Source organism: Penaeus japonicus, unplaced genomic scaffold (assembly GCF_977035675.1).
Source record: "Penaeus japonicus unplaced genomic scaffold, GWHDUDI00000001_assembly GWHDUDI00000016, whole genome shotgun sequence".
NCBI lineage: Eukaryota > Metazoa > Arthropoda > Malacostraca > Decapoda > Penaeidae > Penaeus > Penaeus japonicus.
The window spans coordinates 13413168-13430667 of record NW_028234418.1 but is presented as its reverse complement, the minus strand read 5'-3'; the positions used below and the strand labels follow the sequence as shown (position 1 = coordinate 13430667).

General features: G+C 35.0%; 1 protein-coding gene across 4 annotated transcripts in view; it reads left to right on the top strand.

The window, feature by feature from the left end:
* The window catches only part of LOC122256400 (neuroplastin), a 40557-nt gene extending 24745 nt beyond the window's left edge, over positions 1–15812 (top strand). For all 4 annotated transcript variants that reach the window (XM_086545144.1, XM_086545145.1, XM_086545146.1 and 1 more), the window contains 6 exons: positions 5627–5732; positions 5859–6028; positions 6179–6289; positions 9505–9687; positions 14561–14696; positions 14952–15812. In XM_086545144.1, coding sequence (XP_086401270.1) covers positions 5627–5732; positions 5859–6028; positions 6179–6289; positions 9505–9687; positions 14561–14696; positions 14952–14988 — 743 coding nt within the window. In that variant the 3' untranslated portion in view covers positions 14989–15812. The remainder of the gene's footprint in view (positions 1–5626; positions 5733–5858; positions 6029–6178; positions 6290–9504; positions 9688–14560; positions 14697–14951) is intronic.
* Positions 15813–17500: the final 1688 nt, after the last annotated feature.

The window sequence follows — 17500 nt, the reverse complement described above, 5'->3', positions numbered from 1 at the left end:
AGTCTATTGACATTGGAAAAATATATCTTTCGTCACTTTTGATCCCTGCCTTTACACAGGAGGAATTAGACCAACTGGTGTAAATGATTGCCCGATATTTATTTGTAATTCTAGTCTCTTACCTTCTGGACTTTTAAGGACATACCAACTTTTTTTTTATTATTTTTCACTAACATATCTTGAAATCATCTATGCCAATGCCTTTGTCTCTTTCAACGAGCTTTCTGATTTTCCCTGAGTGTCATTTCATCCTGCCAGTGTTGGTTTGGTTTTCTTGATAGCCCAAGTTTTATCCTCTGTTTGTTATTCGGTTTTCTATATCTTTACCTTTCCTTGTCCTTCAACAAGCTTTATAACCTTTTCCTCTGTTCTTGATGATATTTGCGTTCCATTTTACGGTTTATGTTTTGTGGTTTTGCTGTGTGATATTTTATGACAGTTTTATTTTTTTTTAACTGTTCATGTCAGAATTTCTCATAGTGTTTGGAGTTTCAAGACATGATTGGTTTTCAAAAGAACTCAAAATAGATTAAAGTTTGCTTGATAATGAATTTCTGTATTTTTTAACATTTCCAGTAAAAATCTCCAATAGCATCAAAAGAGTCTAATAAATTATCAATTTGTGGCTGTTTTGGTATATTTGGTGGGCTGCTTTCTAAGATACTGAAAAATACTTAATTTTGGTGTGAACAGATTTTTTTCTCTGGTTTTATTTTGCTGTTCATGGTTGCATTGCAGTGTTGTTGTTGTTTTTTTTTCTTTTTCTTTTTAACACTATTGATCTCAAATATAAACAAACAGGCTATAATTGGTTCCATGTTTGGTGTATATAACAGCTTTTCTAGAATTGCAGAATCATCAACTGAAAATGTTTGGTCTCTGCTTGATATATTTTTAACTGATTTAAAGGTTTCTCATCATATACTGAATGCACAGTTTTTATATGCCGCTGCCTTTGAAAATGTGAATAGTTTTATTCAAGCTTTTGGTTTAAAGAATTATTCTTAACTGCCTTGCAAATAACATCAAATGAAGCACCTACATACCAAAACAGTTATTATGTACTATGGCAGGAGTTCATTATTCAGCCTTTTACACAGAGAGGATACAAATAGACTTGCTAAGATTGTAGATGTTATTGCTGTTGAGAGTTAAAGCAAAGACAAATCCACCCTTTCAAGAATTTACTTTATATTAATTAGGAATCAATATTAAGTCAATTAGTTGGCTTTATAGATGCGACATGTTTTGTTTTTTCTTTCTAGACTAAACACCTTACATATAATTTATGAAGGTGTCCATGTGTTAGTTTCTGTTCTCCTAACACAAATGATCAAAATTGCGACATGAACAGTGTTTATTGATAAATTACTACTTGCCAACACGCTCTTCTTTGTGATACGAAGAGAAGCTACGTTCAGTGTAGCTAAAGGACTATGTTTGTTTGTGATAATGTCTTGTGTATTGATTTTAGTATAAATCAAGTATTAGCATCAAATTAGTCTAAATATTGTGTCTTAAGAATGAATACTTCACCTTAAACCTCTCTAAATACAGTCTTTAGTTTATTCTCTCTTTCAAAAATAATGGACTTTTGCCATTTTAACCATGTGAACTATGGCAAAAGTACTTCTTACTTTTTTATAGAATATAATTAAAGTTGGATACAAATAACGAGACAATGTGTAAACATCTAAAGTGATACCAAGTTGTGAAATCAGTTTGGTTTCTGATAAGCAGCATAAAGTAACCCAGAAGTTATTCTAATTCACTGACTTGCTTTACTTGTGCTCTATCTAATAAAAGAAAAAGACGGGTAAATGTATGTTGTCTTTTACTTTAATGTAGTAAAGAATTCTTGTTTTAGATTTTTTCAAAAATCAAATCACATGTATTAGAAATAATTTTTTTAAATATGTCTGGCATGCTACCGAGTACATTAGATATGCTCAGCATTTTTTTTTATTTTTTTACACCTCAGTCATTCAGAATTATTGGCTATTAAGGGAAATTGCACCAAGGAAAACCAAGAAGAGGGTGAGGGTTGTCATAGGGTAAGGTGTTCTGCCTGCTATGTACCATATGCTGGCCTATGATGTGTGGGTAAGTAGTGTATGGTGTGACGTGCATGGGACCTGTTCTAACTATGTTGACTATTACAAAATAATGGCAGATTTATTCCATCCATATTTTGGGAATATGTTGTTTTTTCTTTGTAAAATGCCATTATCTTTGCAGGGTGTAATCATTGCAACTGCATTTGTAAGATATTTTTAATACTTATCATATTTTGATGCAAGTTTTACATGCTGATCTTGCATCATCACAGGACCTCACTGATCAGTCCTGATAGTAAGGAGGAATAGCATAGGACACAAGTAATTCACCTTGGATGATTGGAGTATATTATACTAAGACACTATTGCTTGTTTCTTTGTAAGAATCATAGTTTTGGGCCTGCACATGACAAAATATTAAAACATTTGTTAGTTTGTTATTTATTTATGTTTTGTCTCTCATATTTATACATTTGGTAATCTCTTATTGTGTAAATTTTATGAATATATTTCTTCATGTGATTAGAAGTATAAGTGTGCATTATATCTTTATGGTGGTGTTCATTTTTGTTTGATATTGTTCCTGTTAATCAGTTGCTGCTAAGAAGGTAAATTATGATCACTCCTTAGAATTATTAGAGAATCTTGATACTTTTTAACCCATTGCGGACTGGGTGCCTAACGACCTAACTGGTCATCAGGATGGGTGGTCTACGACACAAGCAGCACCAGCTAAAAATTAGAGGGATATAGAAAGTGTTCTCTCTGCTGTCTGGGTAGCACAGACTAGCCTGAACAATATTTTTTCATAAATCCATCATGAATTCCAGGTTTAGGCTGATTTTGAAACCCAGAACGTCATTACAGCGATAATACTTCGTGACTGTGTGCATCCTTCAACTGTGAACAGATCTCGATGTTGTGTCATTTACGCATTGACACTCATCTTTTAAGCCTAATTGGTGCCGTCATGTATGTCATGACACCTGTACGCAATGGGTTAATCTGGTCTTTGACAGAAAATATGTAATTATCTTTTGTCTATTGATCAGTGTCACAGAAAACATTGACAGTAATAGGTATAAATATAGAATGTTGGTCCATATTTTATGGATGCTATTTTCATACAGAATTTTGTAGACCTTGTGCAATAGGCTTAAAAGATCAGAAACTCATTTTGGACACTCCATAACTGGAATGAATGAGTTCTTTGATTTTGGAATGCTTAGATTATTGAAACCACCTCTTCAACTGGAAATGATAACTTGAAAAGCTCCACCATGAGGCTGAGAGAATTATGATTGTAGATAGCCTAGTTATGGCAAAATTTTCAGTAGCTATCATGAGAAAACACATACTACCTAAGTCCTGATTTCAAACTAATATTGACCTTCAGCAACTATTGTAGAGGTTATGGTCAATAGTGGAAAGTTCTGCAGTGATTACAGTAAATATTTATATGGGGGAAGAGAGTCCAATAATGCTTGTCCAGATATTCATTGAGGGGACATACTTGTACATGGCTGAAGGTGCCTTTGAGGCACTATTATTCTTATTTTATTACATTATTTAAACTATGATAGGCAGATTCTCCCAACCTGCCACATGATTCATATTGAGTTTAGAACACTTTCAAAAACACACCCATAAAATAAGAAAACATCCTCAACATAAACGACACCTGGGAGTTAAAAAATAGTTAAAGATCGTGAATGAACCCCCTATTTTTAAGGAGAGTGTAGTTGATGCTGGGTGGAAACATCAAAATTACCATGACCAGCATCAAGAGGGTATGAGCAGACTGTTTATATATTATTCGAATAAACCACCTATGACTATGATAGCTAAAAAAGGAGACAGGCGTTATAAAATAAAAGCTCTGGAAAAGAAGAATGGTAAAAAAATAAGCAAGACTTTATAGTAAAGGAATATTATAAGACTCCCAATTCATTATGCCATGGGATCTGATGACACTGTATGATGCATCATAGCACAAAGACAGAGTTCCCTCGGTCTGGACCTATTGTGCCTTTTATAATATCAGGTATAGGTGGCTTATCAGCTTAGGAGTGTCACTAGTCACTACAGGATTTCGACTCGAAGTCAGTGGGTTAAGACATCTGTAAATTTGAATATTTCATGAGTATACATATCAAAGAAGCTGTATAGACATTATATTTAGTATGTTTGTTCTGAAAACTTGTGCATGATCTTATAACTTGTATTTGTTTAGATTCTTTGTGTATGTATCATATATTTTTATGAAAATGAAGAGACGCTACCTTTTTTTAGTGCATGTGTCTGAGAGTGTGTGTGTGAGTGTGAGAGTGTGTGTGTGTGTGTGTGTGTGTGTGTGTGTGTGTGTGTGTGTGTGTGTGTGTGTGTGTGTGTGTGTGTGTGTGTGTGTGTGTGTGTGTGTGTGTGTGTGTGTGTGTGTGTGTGTGTGTGTGTGTGTGTGTGTGTGAGTGAGAAAGTGTGTGTGTGTGAGAAAGTGTGAGAACGTGTGAGAGAGGGTGTGAGTGTGTGTGAGAGTGTGTGAGTGTGTGAGTGTGTGAGTGTGTGTGTGTGTGTGTGTGTGTGTGTGTGTGTGTGTGTGTGTGTGTGTGTGTGTGTGTGTGTGTGTGTGTGTGTGTGTGTGTGTGTGTGTGTGTGTGTGTGAGAAAGTGTGAGAACGTGTGAGAGAGGGTGTGAGTGTGTGTGAGAGTGTGTGAGTGAGAGTGAGAGTAAGAGTTGTTTGTGTGTTTTTGTGTTTTGATGGCCCAGGCCTGATATTTGAAAAAAAGATATATATGATAAATAAAAAGGAAAAATACTCAATGGTTAAACAGGAATAGAGTATATTGAACTCCTAGTAATTATATTTGTGTTTTTTTCATGATGTTCTTCAAGGACTCGTGTTACTGATAAGTCATAATATGGCTGAAAAAAATACTATTCACAAAATGGTTTTAAGATCCCTTTTGTATCATCATGGTAGAGTATTTTGTCATTCAAGTTTATTATGCATAAAATGTAAGGAGTGTAAGAAATGAATGCAAATTCAGGTATCACAAGCTTAATGTGGGTCCTTTTATCTTTTGGCATTACTGCCAGATTTTGTGGGGTGTGTTACTCTCATTCTCTTTCATTATTTTGAATGGGATTGCATTCACATCATTACACTTATTGTTGATAAATGTCATATTGCAGTAGTACTACTGAAACACTACAAAAACAATATTACCATTGTAAGTTTGTGTTTTGTATAGTCGTTTTCTCCTTCCAGTCAGTAGCTGCATGTAGAATGGTATCTGTGAAAGCACATTTATGAAGTGCATTGAATAAATCAAGAGTCATTTTCAAAGACAAGGAATGTGATAGTAGGATCTCCAGTTTAATTTTATTTGTGACGGAAAATTGGAGATGTTAAACTAGGTGTGTGCAGAATTAGGACAAGAAATCAAGGTGTAATTTTATTACCGTTTTTGAAGATTTCATAGTATTATTAACTATTTCATAATTTTTAGTTTGCTGTTCCTGCCATAAATTATTAATAACCTTAAAAACCTTTCTATTCATTCCCCATATAGTTGATAGTACCGGAGGAGATGGTCTCAAGATGTTATATCTCGGCTTCCCACTGTCGATTTCCTGTAATATGACCAATCTGGAGAGCACAGCACTTCAGTTACAATGGTAAGAGCAGTGAAAGTTAGATCAGTTTTATGAAGAGAGTGAAAGGGCAAATTACAAATTAGTATTGTGGTAGATACATGCAGTCACTCTCATCTTTAGGCACTTATCTTTCTTTTTCTATTCCAGGTTCAAGAACGGCATTGAACTAGAAAACAATGATCAGCTCAAAATCTTCCAGGAGAATTCCTCGATCTATATTGCAGACCCGACTAGAGATGACGTTGGGGAGTACAAGTGCCAGACAGCCGAGGGCATCCCTGGAGATGACCCTCTCCATAAAATCATAAATGTCATCTGTGAGTTTCTATTAAATGATAAATGAGAAGTGGTTTGATAAGTTGCTTAGTGTGAAAGAATGCTTTGTTACTGCAGACTTTGAGTCTTTAGTATGAGTCATTGTGCCGTCTCATAATTATTCTGATATATATATATTTTTTCTCTCTCAGTTTTGGAAATCAGAAGTATGGATAAGTCGAGGGTTATCACAGAAGGAGAGGACCTCGTCTTAGATTGTCCAGTTGAGGGTCATCCACCACCAGGCATTCAGTGGTACAAAGGTATGTTTTCATGAGAACCTTAGCTTTTATTCACTGAGGTTCATTCTGGGATTTTTTTGTACTATTTTCTATTTTCAGACAGATATGCTAAGAAAAGTTGTATGTTTAGTCTTGATTCATTATGGACTTAACCCATTGCCAATGGAGGATAGATTTGCTTGCCCAGGCTCCAGGATGGGTTTTATTTCAGAGCGAGGCAGCTTCAGCAACATACCTTGACTTTTCCCACTGCCTTTTAGTCACTCCTTGTAGAGCTAGAACCATTTTTGTGTTCTGTTTTTTTTTGTGTGTTTTTTTTTACTGTAGTTAGATATTTGTATCTGTCATATCACAGGCTCTATCAATGCTGCAGTTGACTAAAATTGTAGTTCAGGGTCCACATCAGCTCATTTTTTTCTTTATATTCAGTGTGATAGAAGTATTGCTGTTTTAGGGGAAGACAAAAAGCAACTTTATTTTTTTGTATTTGTGTGCTGTCATGAATGAATACAAAACATATAACCATCCACAATGAAGATAACATGAAGAGGTAGGGAAGTGGAAGGAAACTTGTGCTTATGACTGTGAGTGCCACAGGAAAAGGCATCCCTCCTGGCACAGGGGCACATTATAAACATTGGGCATGGTTTGAGTCACCTTCCATCTCTCGTTCTGCCTGCTCCTACTTTATCTGCAGTACTGCAGAGCAAGAGGTCAGCAACTTGCTATGTGCCATTGCTCTATAAAGATAGTGCTTGCTAGAGACTGTAGATAGGTGCCATTCAAGGCTCTCTCTCTTGCTGGTGCTAGAAGAAACTGGTGCCATCTAGGTTTTGGATGTTAGGTGAAAGCCATTTTGTTTAATATTACAGCAGTTTTAATAATTATGACTGCAAATGTCATCATCACTCACTCATTACTCATAGCACAATAAAAAAACATAGTTATGCAATATCCCTGAACATCATGATGCCAGTTGTCAGGCCAAAGCTCCTGCGTCATGTATGACGAAAAAACATGTTACCCATCGTTAACAGGTTAAGTAACTTATCTGAATTAATTTTACTGAAGCATTAGCCTCAGCTGATATAAAATGTGTATATGTACCTCTTCATGTATGGTGATCATCCTTGTTGAATATCACATAAAATCATTGAAAAAAATCTACTGTCTCTGCCTTCCCCCTAGCTGTGCTGCTAAGTATGAAGGCAAAAGTCCAGTATTCACTAGTCCCTCTCCCCAGATTACAACTTCCCCCCCCTCCCTTTCCCCTTTGTGGACACATCACTGATATTTAGCAGATTTGTGCTCTGTTGGCAGTTTGATACTGTATATTAATTTACACACTATTGTTTATTCAGTATTCAATCTGTAGAGAGATAGTATCATCACTTGGCGACTACACGAGCTGTTTGATGTGCTCAAACAACCGCCATGAACAATGTAGCTATTGTAGCAGACAAAAGAAAGATGTTGGGAAAGCCAGAAAAGGGACACAGGGACCATGAACATGTAGATCTGATGACAGCTATACTTTTCCGCATATACAGAACTAACTGTACTACAGGCCTGCTATTTTGGTCATATTTGCTCAAAACACAGTAGGATAATCCTTTGATATGCTCTCTTGAAAAGTACTTTTTTGGGTATAAAATGCAAAACTACTTTAAAAGTTCCCAATTAGTTTCAAGTCTTGAACACAAAAAAAGTATGATAGATGTAAAGAGGAATTTTTGTTTTTTTCTTTCTTGTGATAAAAGAAGCAAAAAGCCATTTTACAACTTGCAGAATAGTTGTTATCATCAGCCATTGCAAGGATTAAAAGATATGTCAGTATCAGCAAAGGTACTTCACACATTTCAATTAAAAAAAAAAAAAAATAGAAACACAGAAAATATTAACCCATTGTGGATGGGGGATAGATTCGCTTGCCCAGTCTCCAGGATGGGTTTTGTTTCAGAGCAAGACTGCTTCACGTAACATACTTTGACTTTCCTTATTCTCTCTGTCACTCATTGTAAAACGAGCCATTTTTGTGTGTTTTTTTGTGTTTAGAGACTTACATGTGCTATATAATAGGCTCTATCAATGCTACAGTTTACTGAAATTGTAGCATATGATCCATATCAGCTCATTATTTTCTTTATTCTCAGTGTCATAGAAATATTGCTCGTTTTATGGGCGGACAAAAAGAAACTTAGTTTTTTGTATTTGTGTGCTGTCATGAACAAATACGAAACATATAACCACCTACAATGAAGATAACATGAAGAGGTAGGGAAGAGGAAAGAAATTCTGTGCTTATGACTGAGTCATCCCCTTTGGTACAAGAGCACATTTCAGACACTGGGCATGGTTTGAATCCCCTTCCTCTTCTTGTTCTGCCTGCACATCCTTCATCGGCGGTACTTTAGAGCAAGCAGTCAGAAACTTGCTATGTGCCATCGATCTATAAAGATAGTGCTTGCTAGAGATCATGGATGGGTGCCATTCAAGGCTCTCTTTCCTGCTAGTACTAGGAGAAAGAGGTGCCATCCAGGTTTTGGTTGTTAGGTTTACTTAATATTACTGTAATTATAATAATTATGACTGCAATAGTCATCATCACTCACTCCTTACTCATAGCACAATAAAATAGCACAGTGATCCAAAATCTGCGAATGTCATATACGTCATGATGCCCATTGTCAGGCCAAAGCTCCTGTGTCATGTATGTCATGACACCCACCCACAATGGGTTAATACTTGTGAGAAAAGAAAGAGTCAAAAGTGCTGTAACTTGGGTAATAACAAATATAGATAAGGCAAATTTCAGTTAAATGAAAAAAATCACATATTTCTCCAGGAAACAAGCCATGACTTACTTAACCCATTCGTGTCGGATGACATGCTGACACGTTTCATGATTTATTGGTCAGACAGCGCCGACGAGATATTTGGTCAAGGCCGGCGCACAGGGTGAGCGAGCGGACAGCTCAGGCGTGCGGCTAGTGCGCCCGAGAATCCCGAGGCGTTAGGCTTATGCGTTCGAAAACCCTGGCATTCTGACCATTCAGAGCCAGGTTTGCCCGGGCGTGAATGGGTTAAAAAGTTTGATCCATTTTAAATGCAAACATCACTGCTCAATTTTATCCACTAGAAAATTATACAACAAAATTCCTCTTCCACATCTGATAACATGATTGCCTACTGATACTTGAGAGTGCATGACTTTAAGTATGACTTACCCCTTTCAGATGCCCAGCTGATTACCGATGCTGTAAATGAGACCCTGCTGAATTTCCTCCCAAATGCGAAAGCAATGCCCAATGGCCAACTGAGACTGTCCAGTGTACAGCTAGAACACAGGGGAAATTACTCGTGCACTATCATCTCAAAGGAAAAGAAATATGAACGCGCAACATTTGTTAGGATCAAGAGTGAGTATCCATTTGTTTTTTCCTTTTCCCATTTTTCTCTTTCAGCGTCTTATTCTGTGATTACTGTATGTCAAATGCCATTTACTTTCTACTTTTTAACTTCTTGTCTTAAGATAATGATATAGTACAATTTTTTTTTTTTTTTTTTTTTTTTTTTTTTTTTTTTTTTTTTTTTTTTTTTTTTTAGAATTATGATTAATATAGAAGAAATTTTACAGCAATGGGAATTATTCCAAGGCAGGGATGGACAAGGGTCTTTGTTACACATAGACTTTGTTTGTCTAGTAGAGAAGTTTGTGGTCTGTATAGTTAGAATAATTTGATAAAAGACATTGTTGTTAGGCACTATTTGACATTGTTCATTGGTCAGTTTTTGGGCTTTTTGTTATTATTAGATGTTATTTTACCTTATTTCTAGGCACTATTTGACATTGTTCATTGGTCAGTTTTTGGGCTTTTTGTTATTATTAGATGTTATTTTACCTTATTTCTTTGTTTTTATCATTATGACCATTGTTGGTATCTCTTCATTACTAGATTATATTTTTTTCGTCATTACCTTTATTGTTACTGTTATTGCTAATGTTGTTGCTGTCATGGTTATTGTAATTATCATTGTCATAGTTGTCATCATCATTTTTTTTGAGTTATTGATTTATGTATTTTTATTCAGTTATTATTGTTATTATTGTAGCTGATGTTGTTGATGGACCTCATCATTATGCAGTAATGTATTAAAGATAGACATTGTGATATCTAAGTACAGAGGGCACTGTTAGATTCTTTCTCTGATCATATAGTCAGTGGTTGAAGTAACTGTAGTAACTATAGCTACAATGTTGAAAGGAGAGAAGCAATTCTCAGGTTGCAAATGATATGAAAAAGAGGATCTAGAATAAGTGCATTTTTCCAGAGTTTATTAAGAACAGATTTATTCTAGTGTTTAGGAATTTAAAATGCAAGTTGTATAACTTTGGCAAGGGAAAACTGCCTGTGAAATAGATTCATAGTTGTGAAGATTAGTTTCGTCAGAGATTAGATATTTTTAATGGTATTGTAAATGCTTGTTATCTTGAGTGTTAGGAGGTAGTGTTAGTATCCTTGGCATTAATATTGTTATTGTGGGTGTTATGATTGGTATGATTATTATTATTGTTGTTATTGTTGTTGTTATTGTTATTATTTTCATTATTACTGTTATTACTGTTATTGCAGTTATGATTGGTGCATTTGTTCTCATCAATTTTTCTTCCTGTTTGCATTAGTAGTGTTTGCAAGCAAGGATGGTGAGGAACTATATCCCTTCTTATTCATACGAAAGCCATCTGGTGGGCAATAAGGTTCTATAGCTGTAGCCTGTAGAACAGGATTATCAAACTTGTATCTTGAATAATGATAATGGTAGTGACAGTGGAAAATAGTAGAGTTTTTAGTTATAGTTTGTTGAGAAATCACAACTTATTATTAAGCTAGAAAAAAAAGTAAACCTGTTGATAACGTCACACCTTCCACCTTAGTATGGCCTTTTTTCGTAAGTTTGTATTCTTAGTATATTCTTGCTTAAATTTGTGTTATGGTTTAAAAAAAAAACACAGAAGTTCATCAGTATGTTGAAGGAATCCCCAAAATACTGTGATAGCTCAAAAGGAAGCATCATAAAAACATAGGAGGTAAAAATTGTTTTATGTATCGAGCAGCATGTACTACCTCTCCTTTGAATATTTTTTTGCAACATTATTATTGGAGAGCATCACAATCTTCTTTCATGTTTGTGTGTCTGTTTATGTTCTTCCTTTTTTTGTGCTTAGTCAAACATTGCTTGATGACACTTTCCAATATATGCTGTCATATTCAACATTAAAACTTCCAGGAACAAGTTCAGCTTACTTCAAACAGCTTGTTTTAGTTTTGTATGCCTACGTAGTAGATTCAGTGAGCAATATATTATCTATTTCATTCTTGGGAACTTATACAAGACTCTGCTTTCTTAGAGGCCGTAGTAGCATTGGCAAAAATGGAAAGTGATGGTAATTAGCTGATTCCATTAGTAATCTTTCTTAAAAGACAGGACTTGAATAGCATTCTTGCTTCATCACAAAAGATGCCTAGGTAAGAGATTGCTAGACAAAGCTGTAGCAGGATTTTGATGCAAGTTGAAAGCTTTAAGCATAGCTGTACAATGATGTGTTCATTTATCAGAGTACAATTTTTATGATCTGAAATGATAGCTAATTTGACCATTTTTTGGTTCTGTGTAATGTAAAAGTATGAATCGGAGCATTAAAAGGCTTGTTTTCAGTTGAGTACAGTCAAAAATTAGTACACCATATTGAAATACACCAGCCTTTTCTTTAAGTCAGAATGTTATACATATTCGGACAAAGTTTGTAGCTCTTTTTATATCTCGCTGATATATGCAAGATAGTTGGAACCCTTATCCTCTTATAATCAGCCTTATCTGTCCTTATAGAAGCCAAATTTTTCTTTGTGGTCACTACCCTTCCTTTAGTGCTAATAAAGCACTATGCTATACATAAAAACTCAGATTAATTAAGATTTTATGCATGAGATAATACCTTTTAACAATTGTTTTAAAACTCCCTGGCCTTTGTATAAGAATGCAGTACTTTGGAATATGTGGATTGTTTATTAGAAACTGGGAGTTCAGTATTTGGGTAGTGGAGAGTCCTTTCTCTTTACTGCAAGAGTGTTTTGTCAACTTATTTGCTTCCTAACTAGATTTCCAAGGACAGTCCCCTCAGATTTGCTATAAAGAATCTCAAGCACACATTCACATTTAAGCAAGTCTTACAGGCACAATGAACTGATAAAAACATAGTTTATAGTTATGTATATAACATGCATGAAATTCATCCAGATTCATGTATAACAATACAAGTACATGTGTATATATATATATATATATATATATAATTATATATATATATATATATATGTATATATATATATATATATATATATATATATATATATATATATATATATATAATTTTTTTTTTTTTTTAATCCTTTCCAATATCCTACCCTCACTTTATAGGAGTTTTTGCAGATTCACACACACTCTCTATATACTTGACTCGGTCTCTCTCTTCTCTCTTTCTCCCTCTCCTCCTGTCTCCATCCCTAATTCTCCTTCCATCCCACCCTCCTTTGTTGCTCTCATTACCCCTCCCCCCTTCTCTCTCTCTCTTGCTCTCTCCCTCTCCCTCTCTTTCTCTCTCAGTGATTTAGAAAAAAAATAGTTCTGAGAAACTGTTTCAGTTTGAGATCAGTCAGTCGCTGCTGGTGTGAGTGGCTATTGATCTGAGGTAGAGTAAGGGGAAGGTAAGACGAGAAATATGTCTGTGTAATCTTTGTGATCAAGAGCTGAAGGGGAGTATAGTGAGTCTGTCTGTAACCCTTTTTGTCTTTGGCTTTGTCTCTGGCCTTCTCTTTCTCTTTCTCTCTCCTTCTCTTTCTATTTCTCTCAATTTCTCACATTCTTTTTCTATTTCTCTCTTTTCTCTTCTCTCATTTCTCTCTCTCTCTTTCTCTCTTTCTTTTTCTTTCTCCCTCTCTCTCTTGTTTCCCTCTCTCTTTTGTCTCCCTTTCTCTTTTTTCTCTCTCTCTTTTAACTCTCTCTCTCTTTTATCTGTCTGTCTGTGAGTGCATTCGTGTGTGTGCATGTGCGTTTGCGTTTCTGTGTGTGTGTGTGTGTGTGTGTGTGTGTGTGTGTGTGTGTGTGTGTGTGTGTGTGTGTGTGTGTGTGTGTGTGTGTGTGTGTGTGTGTGTGTGTGTGTGTGTGTGTGTGTGTGTGTGTGTGTGCGCGCATGTGCGTGTGTGTGCGCGCATGTGTGTGTGTGTGTGTGTGTGTGTGTGTGTGTGTGTGTGTGTGTGTGTGTGTGTGTGTGTTTGTTTGTTTGTGTGCACTTGTGCGTGTGTGTGCGTGTGTGTGTGTATGTGTGTGTGAGTGAGTGAGTGAGTGAGTGAGTGTGTGATTCTTGATATGAGGTATTTGTTCTGGGTGTGACTGTATTCTGTGTTTGTAGTTTTGTACTATAAAAGTGTGTATAATCATGAATGCTATTATGTGTGTTTGTATATTTATTGCTATATGTTTATATATTTGTATGTGTGTGTGATTGGGTGTATATGTGCATGCATTCTAGACATTATTTTTTCTACACTGATGGGTTTCTCTTCAATTACACTGATAAACAAAAAGTAAAGTAAAACGTTGTGTGTGTGTGTGTATGCATGCGTGTGTGCGCGTGTATGTGCGTGTGTGTGCGCGTGTATGTGTGTGTGTGTGTGCGCGTGTATGTGTGTGTGTGTGTGTGCGTGTGTGTGTGTGCTTGTGTGTGTGTGTGTTTGTGTGTGTGCATGCATGCGTGCGCGTGTATGTGTGTGTGTGCGTGTGTGTATGTGTGTGTGCATGCGTGTGTGCATGCGTGTGTGCATGCGTGCGTGTGTGTGCACGTGTGTGTGTGTGTGCGCGTGTGTGTGTGTGTGTGTGTGTGTGTTTAAATGCATCAGTTAATATTTGTGTATATAATTATGTGTCTTCATGGATGCCATTATTTAAAATTGCACAAAATGTTGCCAGAGTGAGGATCTGAATCTGTCAATAATTCCCAATAGTTTTATTACACTTTGGTCTTAAGTATACTTTCTATTTAATTTCTCTATTTTTCTTCATAACTTCATAATCTTTACTTTTCACCTTTAGTTTTCTGAATTATTATCTCCTTCCCTTCTCTTGATATTAATGGAAAAGAATTTTAAACACCCTTGGTACTTAATGTTACATGTTAGCTGTCTGCATCACTTCCACCTTAATCACAGACATTTAACATTTATCTTTTTATTGCAGGTGTTTATGCTGCCCTGTGGCCGTTCCTTGGGATTCTTGTGGAAATGATTGTGCTGGGGATCATTATTTTCATCTTTGAGAAGCGTCGTGCCAAGGCTGAATTCGATGAGTCTGACACTGACCAAGGGAATGATCAGTGAGTTGCTAGTTGGATATTATCTTGTGTATAAAAAAAAATCTTCGGGGGATTTTTTCCTTTTCTTTTCTTTTTTTTTTTCTTTTTTTTTTTCTTTTTCTTCTTTTGGTAAACCTTGAATTGTACTCTTTTTCTTACTCTTATTTTCTTACTATGAAGCAAGCAACTGCAGAAGGAGGAAACTACCTGGAAAAGCGCGGAAAGTTCCCTCCTGAAGTGTTAGCGAGTTAACCCGAGAGATTGCATCCTTTACAGGAAAGCCGATAACAACAGGGGTCAGCGCCGGAAGTAAGTTGAAGTCGGCCTGGCTTTGATCACAAGACTTCAGCTGAAACTATGCCCCACCAAGTTAGTTTCAATTAGAGATCAGATCATACCTGACCCCCCCCCCCCTCCCTTGCCCAAAATCTAAACTGTCAGTAGTTATGACCATAAAACATTTTAAAATCCCTATAAACCATCAAGCATAATTAAGGGAATGAAGTCTTGTGTGGAGGAGTTTTCTGTTTTTTTTTTTTTTTTTTCTTTTCCTTTATAGAATGAGCAGTAAATTAGTGTGTCATCATCACCGTTATAATGTGTACATTAGCTCCTTCACATTAAAAGATGAGTAATAAATTTGAATAATATGATAACACTTGATGATTATAACACTGGTGGTAAAAGGCATAAGAGCACAATAAATTATTACTTAAACAAAACAAAACTAAATTGAGTAGTTGTAAACATTATTTTTACTCATGAAATTGTTAGCAGTGGTTAGTTCAGAACTTTTTATTAATTTGCATTTGATTGGTAATGAAAAGCTGAGACTCTTTGCTTTTAGCATATGAGGCCTGCCTCTTGTGTGGTAAAATTTTCTGTGGTCAGCATCTCTTTCTCTAGTACCTCAAAAATTAAGAAATGTTTGCAAAGATGAAATGTGGATAAAATATCTTGCATTTTCTTTTTGTTCAGTGGCTCTTTTTCTGTAGCTCTGTTGTATAGCTTTTGTTTTAACATTCACACAGATGGATTAGTCTTGTGGTATTCATTACCATGGTTGGTCTATGGAACTTTTCTTAACCAAATGTACTTGGGACCTTATTGTAGTGATAAAAAAGATCACATTTCTTATGAATATTTTTTTCTATATCCTTGTATATTTTATCAATGATTCATATTATGTTCATGCCATAAAGGGACCTAATATCAAGATTGTTCTTTAGGAAATGCCTTTAATACCCTTTGATAATTATAATTCTCCTGTCCCCTCCTTTAACTCTGATTTTCAAGAAGTTTACGTCTGACGGAAATGGAATTGAATGATTGGTTAACAGCCTAACCTTTATTTGATTAGGAATGTGACTTGATGTTTTTGGCTCTATTTGCCTTTCATATTTATAGGAGAAGAACAAAGAACCCTTTGATGATACTGTTAACAGTTGATTGAGATATTGCATCTAGACACATGTTTTGTTCTGATAAAATACTTTGATCTCATTTTTGAACTGAAGAAAAGGAAAAGAACTGAGAACCATTATATGTGTGTATATAAATATATATATATATATATATATATATATATATATATATATATATATATATATATATATATATATATATATATAAATCTTTATCTTTATTTTATACTATATATCATTATGCTAAGTACCAGCAAAAATGGAAAATTATTTGTATTGTTACTGTCTGTAAGTACTTTACAAACCTTATCCCTTTTACAGAGAAAAGAATAAAATATTTTCTCTTGTTTTTTTATTTTCTTTTTTCTTTTTTAAGTTTGGAGAACAATATCTTTTGCATCTCCTGTAATGTTGTAGGTAATGTAGTATGTTATTCTGTAACAATGTAAGTTGGAAGTTGTGCTTTTGGCAGAACCATCAAAGAGTTCTGTTTTTTAATGACTGTATATATTTTTACAGATTTAAAGATACTGTTATGATATGAAATGCTGTTAAACTGTGTTGTGCTCTGTGTCCCATGTACAATGGCATTTGAGACATTTGTTACTGGATTTTCTCTCCAGAACACTGCATTTTCGTTTGCTGCAGATTGACCGTGATATCCTTTCAAGTCAAGGAAGGATGATCGCTTTTTGGTTTCAAGCTACTATTGTCGGAATTGTTTGAAAAAGCTTGTATTCTCATGTACAGCATATTTTAAAGTGTTGAAAAAGTTTAACTACTATAGAGCCTGCTTGATGAATATTATTGTTACATTATATTTTGTATTGATAGTGCTATTATTACTAAATGGTTGCTATTTTCTAATATTTGTCTCCTTTTTTATGTTGTGAATTAGGTTGATGTAGGAAAATGGTTGCTTGGGTCTTTAGATTTCAAACTATTGGACCAGAGGATTTTGGTTTTTATTTTTTTGTCTTTGATATTGAATATGATTATGTTTAATTAACCTTGCAATGCAATATCACATTCTCTGTCAATGTATTCTAGTTCTAGAGCCAGTGAGTTTTCCTTGGCCTTATTATAATTTAAGATGCCTTGCTTAATGAAAATCATTTATGCAGTAGGATGAAGATTGAGTTGTGAGTTTTGTATCATGTAAAATATTCTTAGTATGTTCTTTAGACCCTTATACCAAGAACTACAATCAGAAATCCAGGAAGAACTCTAAGCCCTCAAATGAAAATCTTGCTTTTGATATTTTGATATCTGTTATGTTATTTGTTTATCTATTTATTTATTTATCTATCTATTCGAAGTGAAAACAGGAAAAGGAAATCGTGTATTTATTTACTTATTTTATTTCATGTCCTACAAATCAGGTCCTATTTCTCTCTGAAA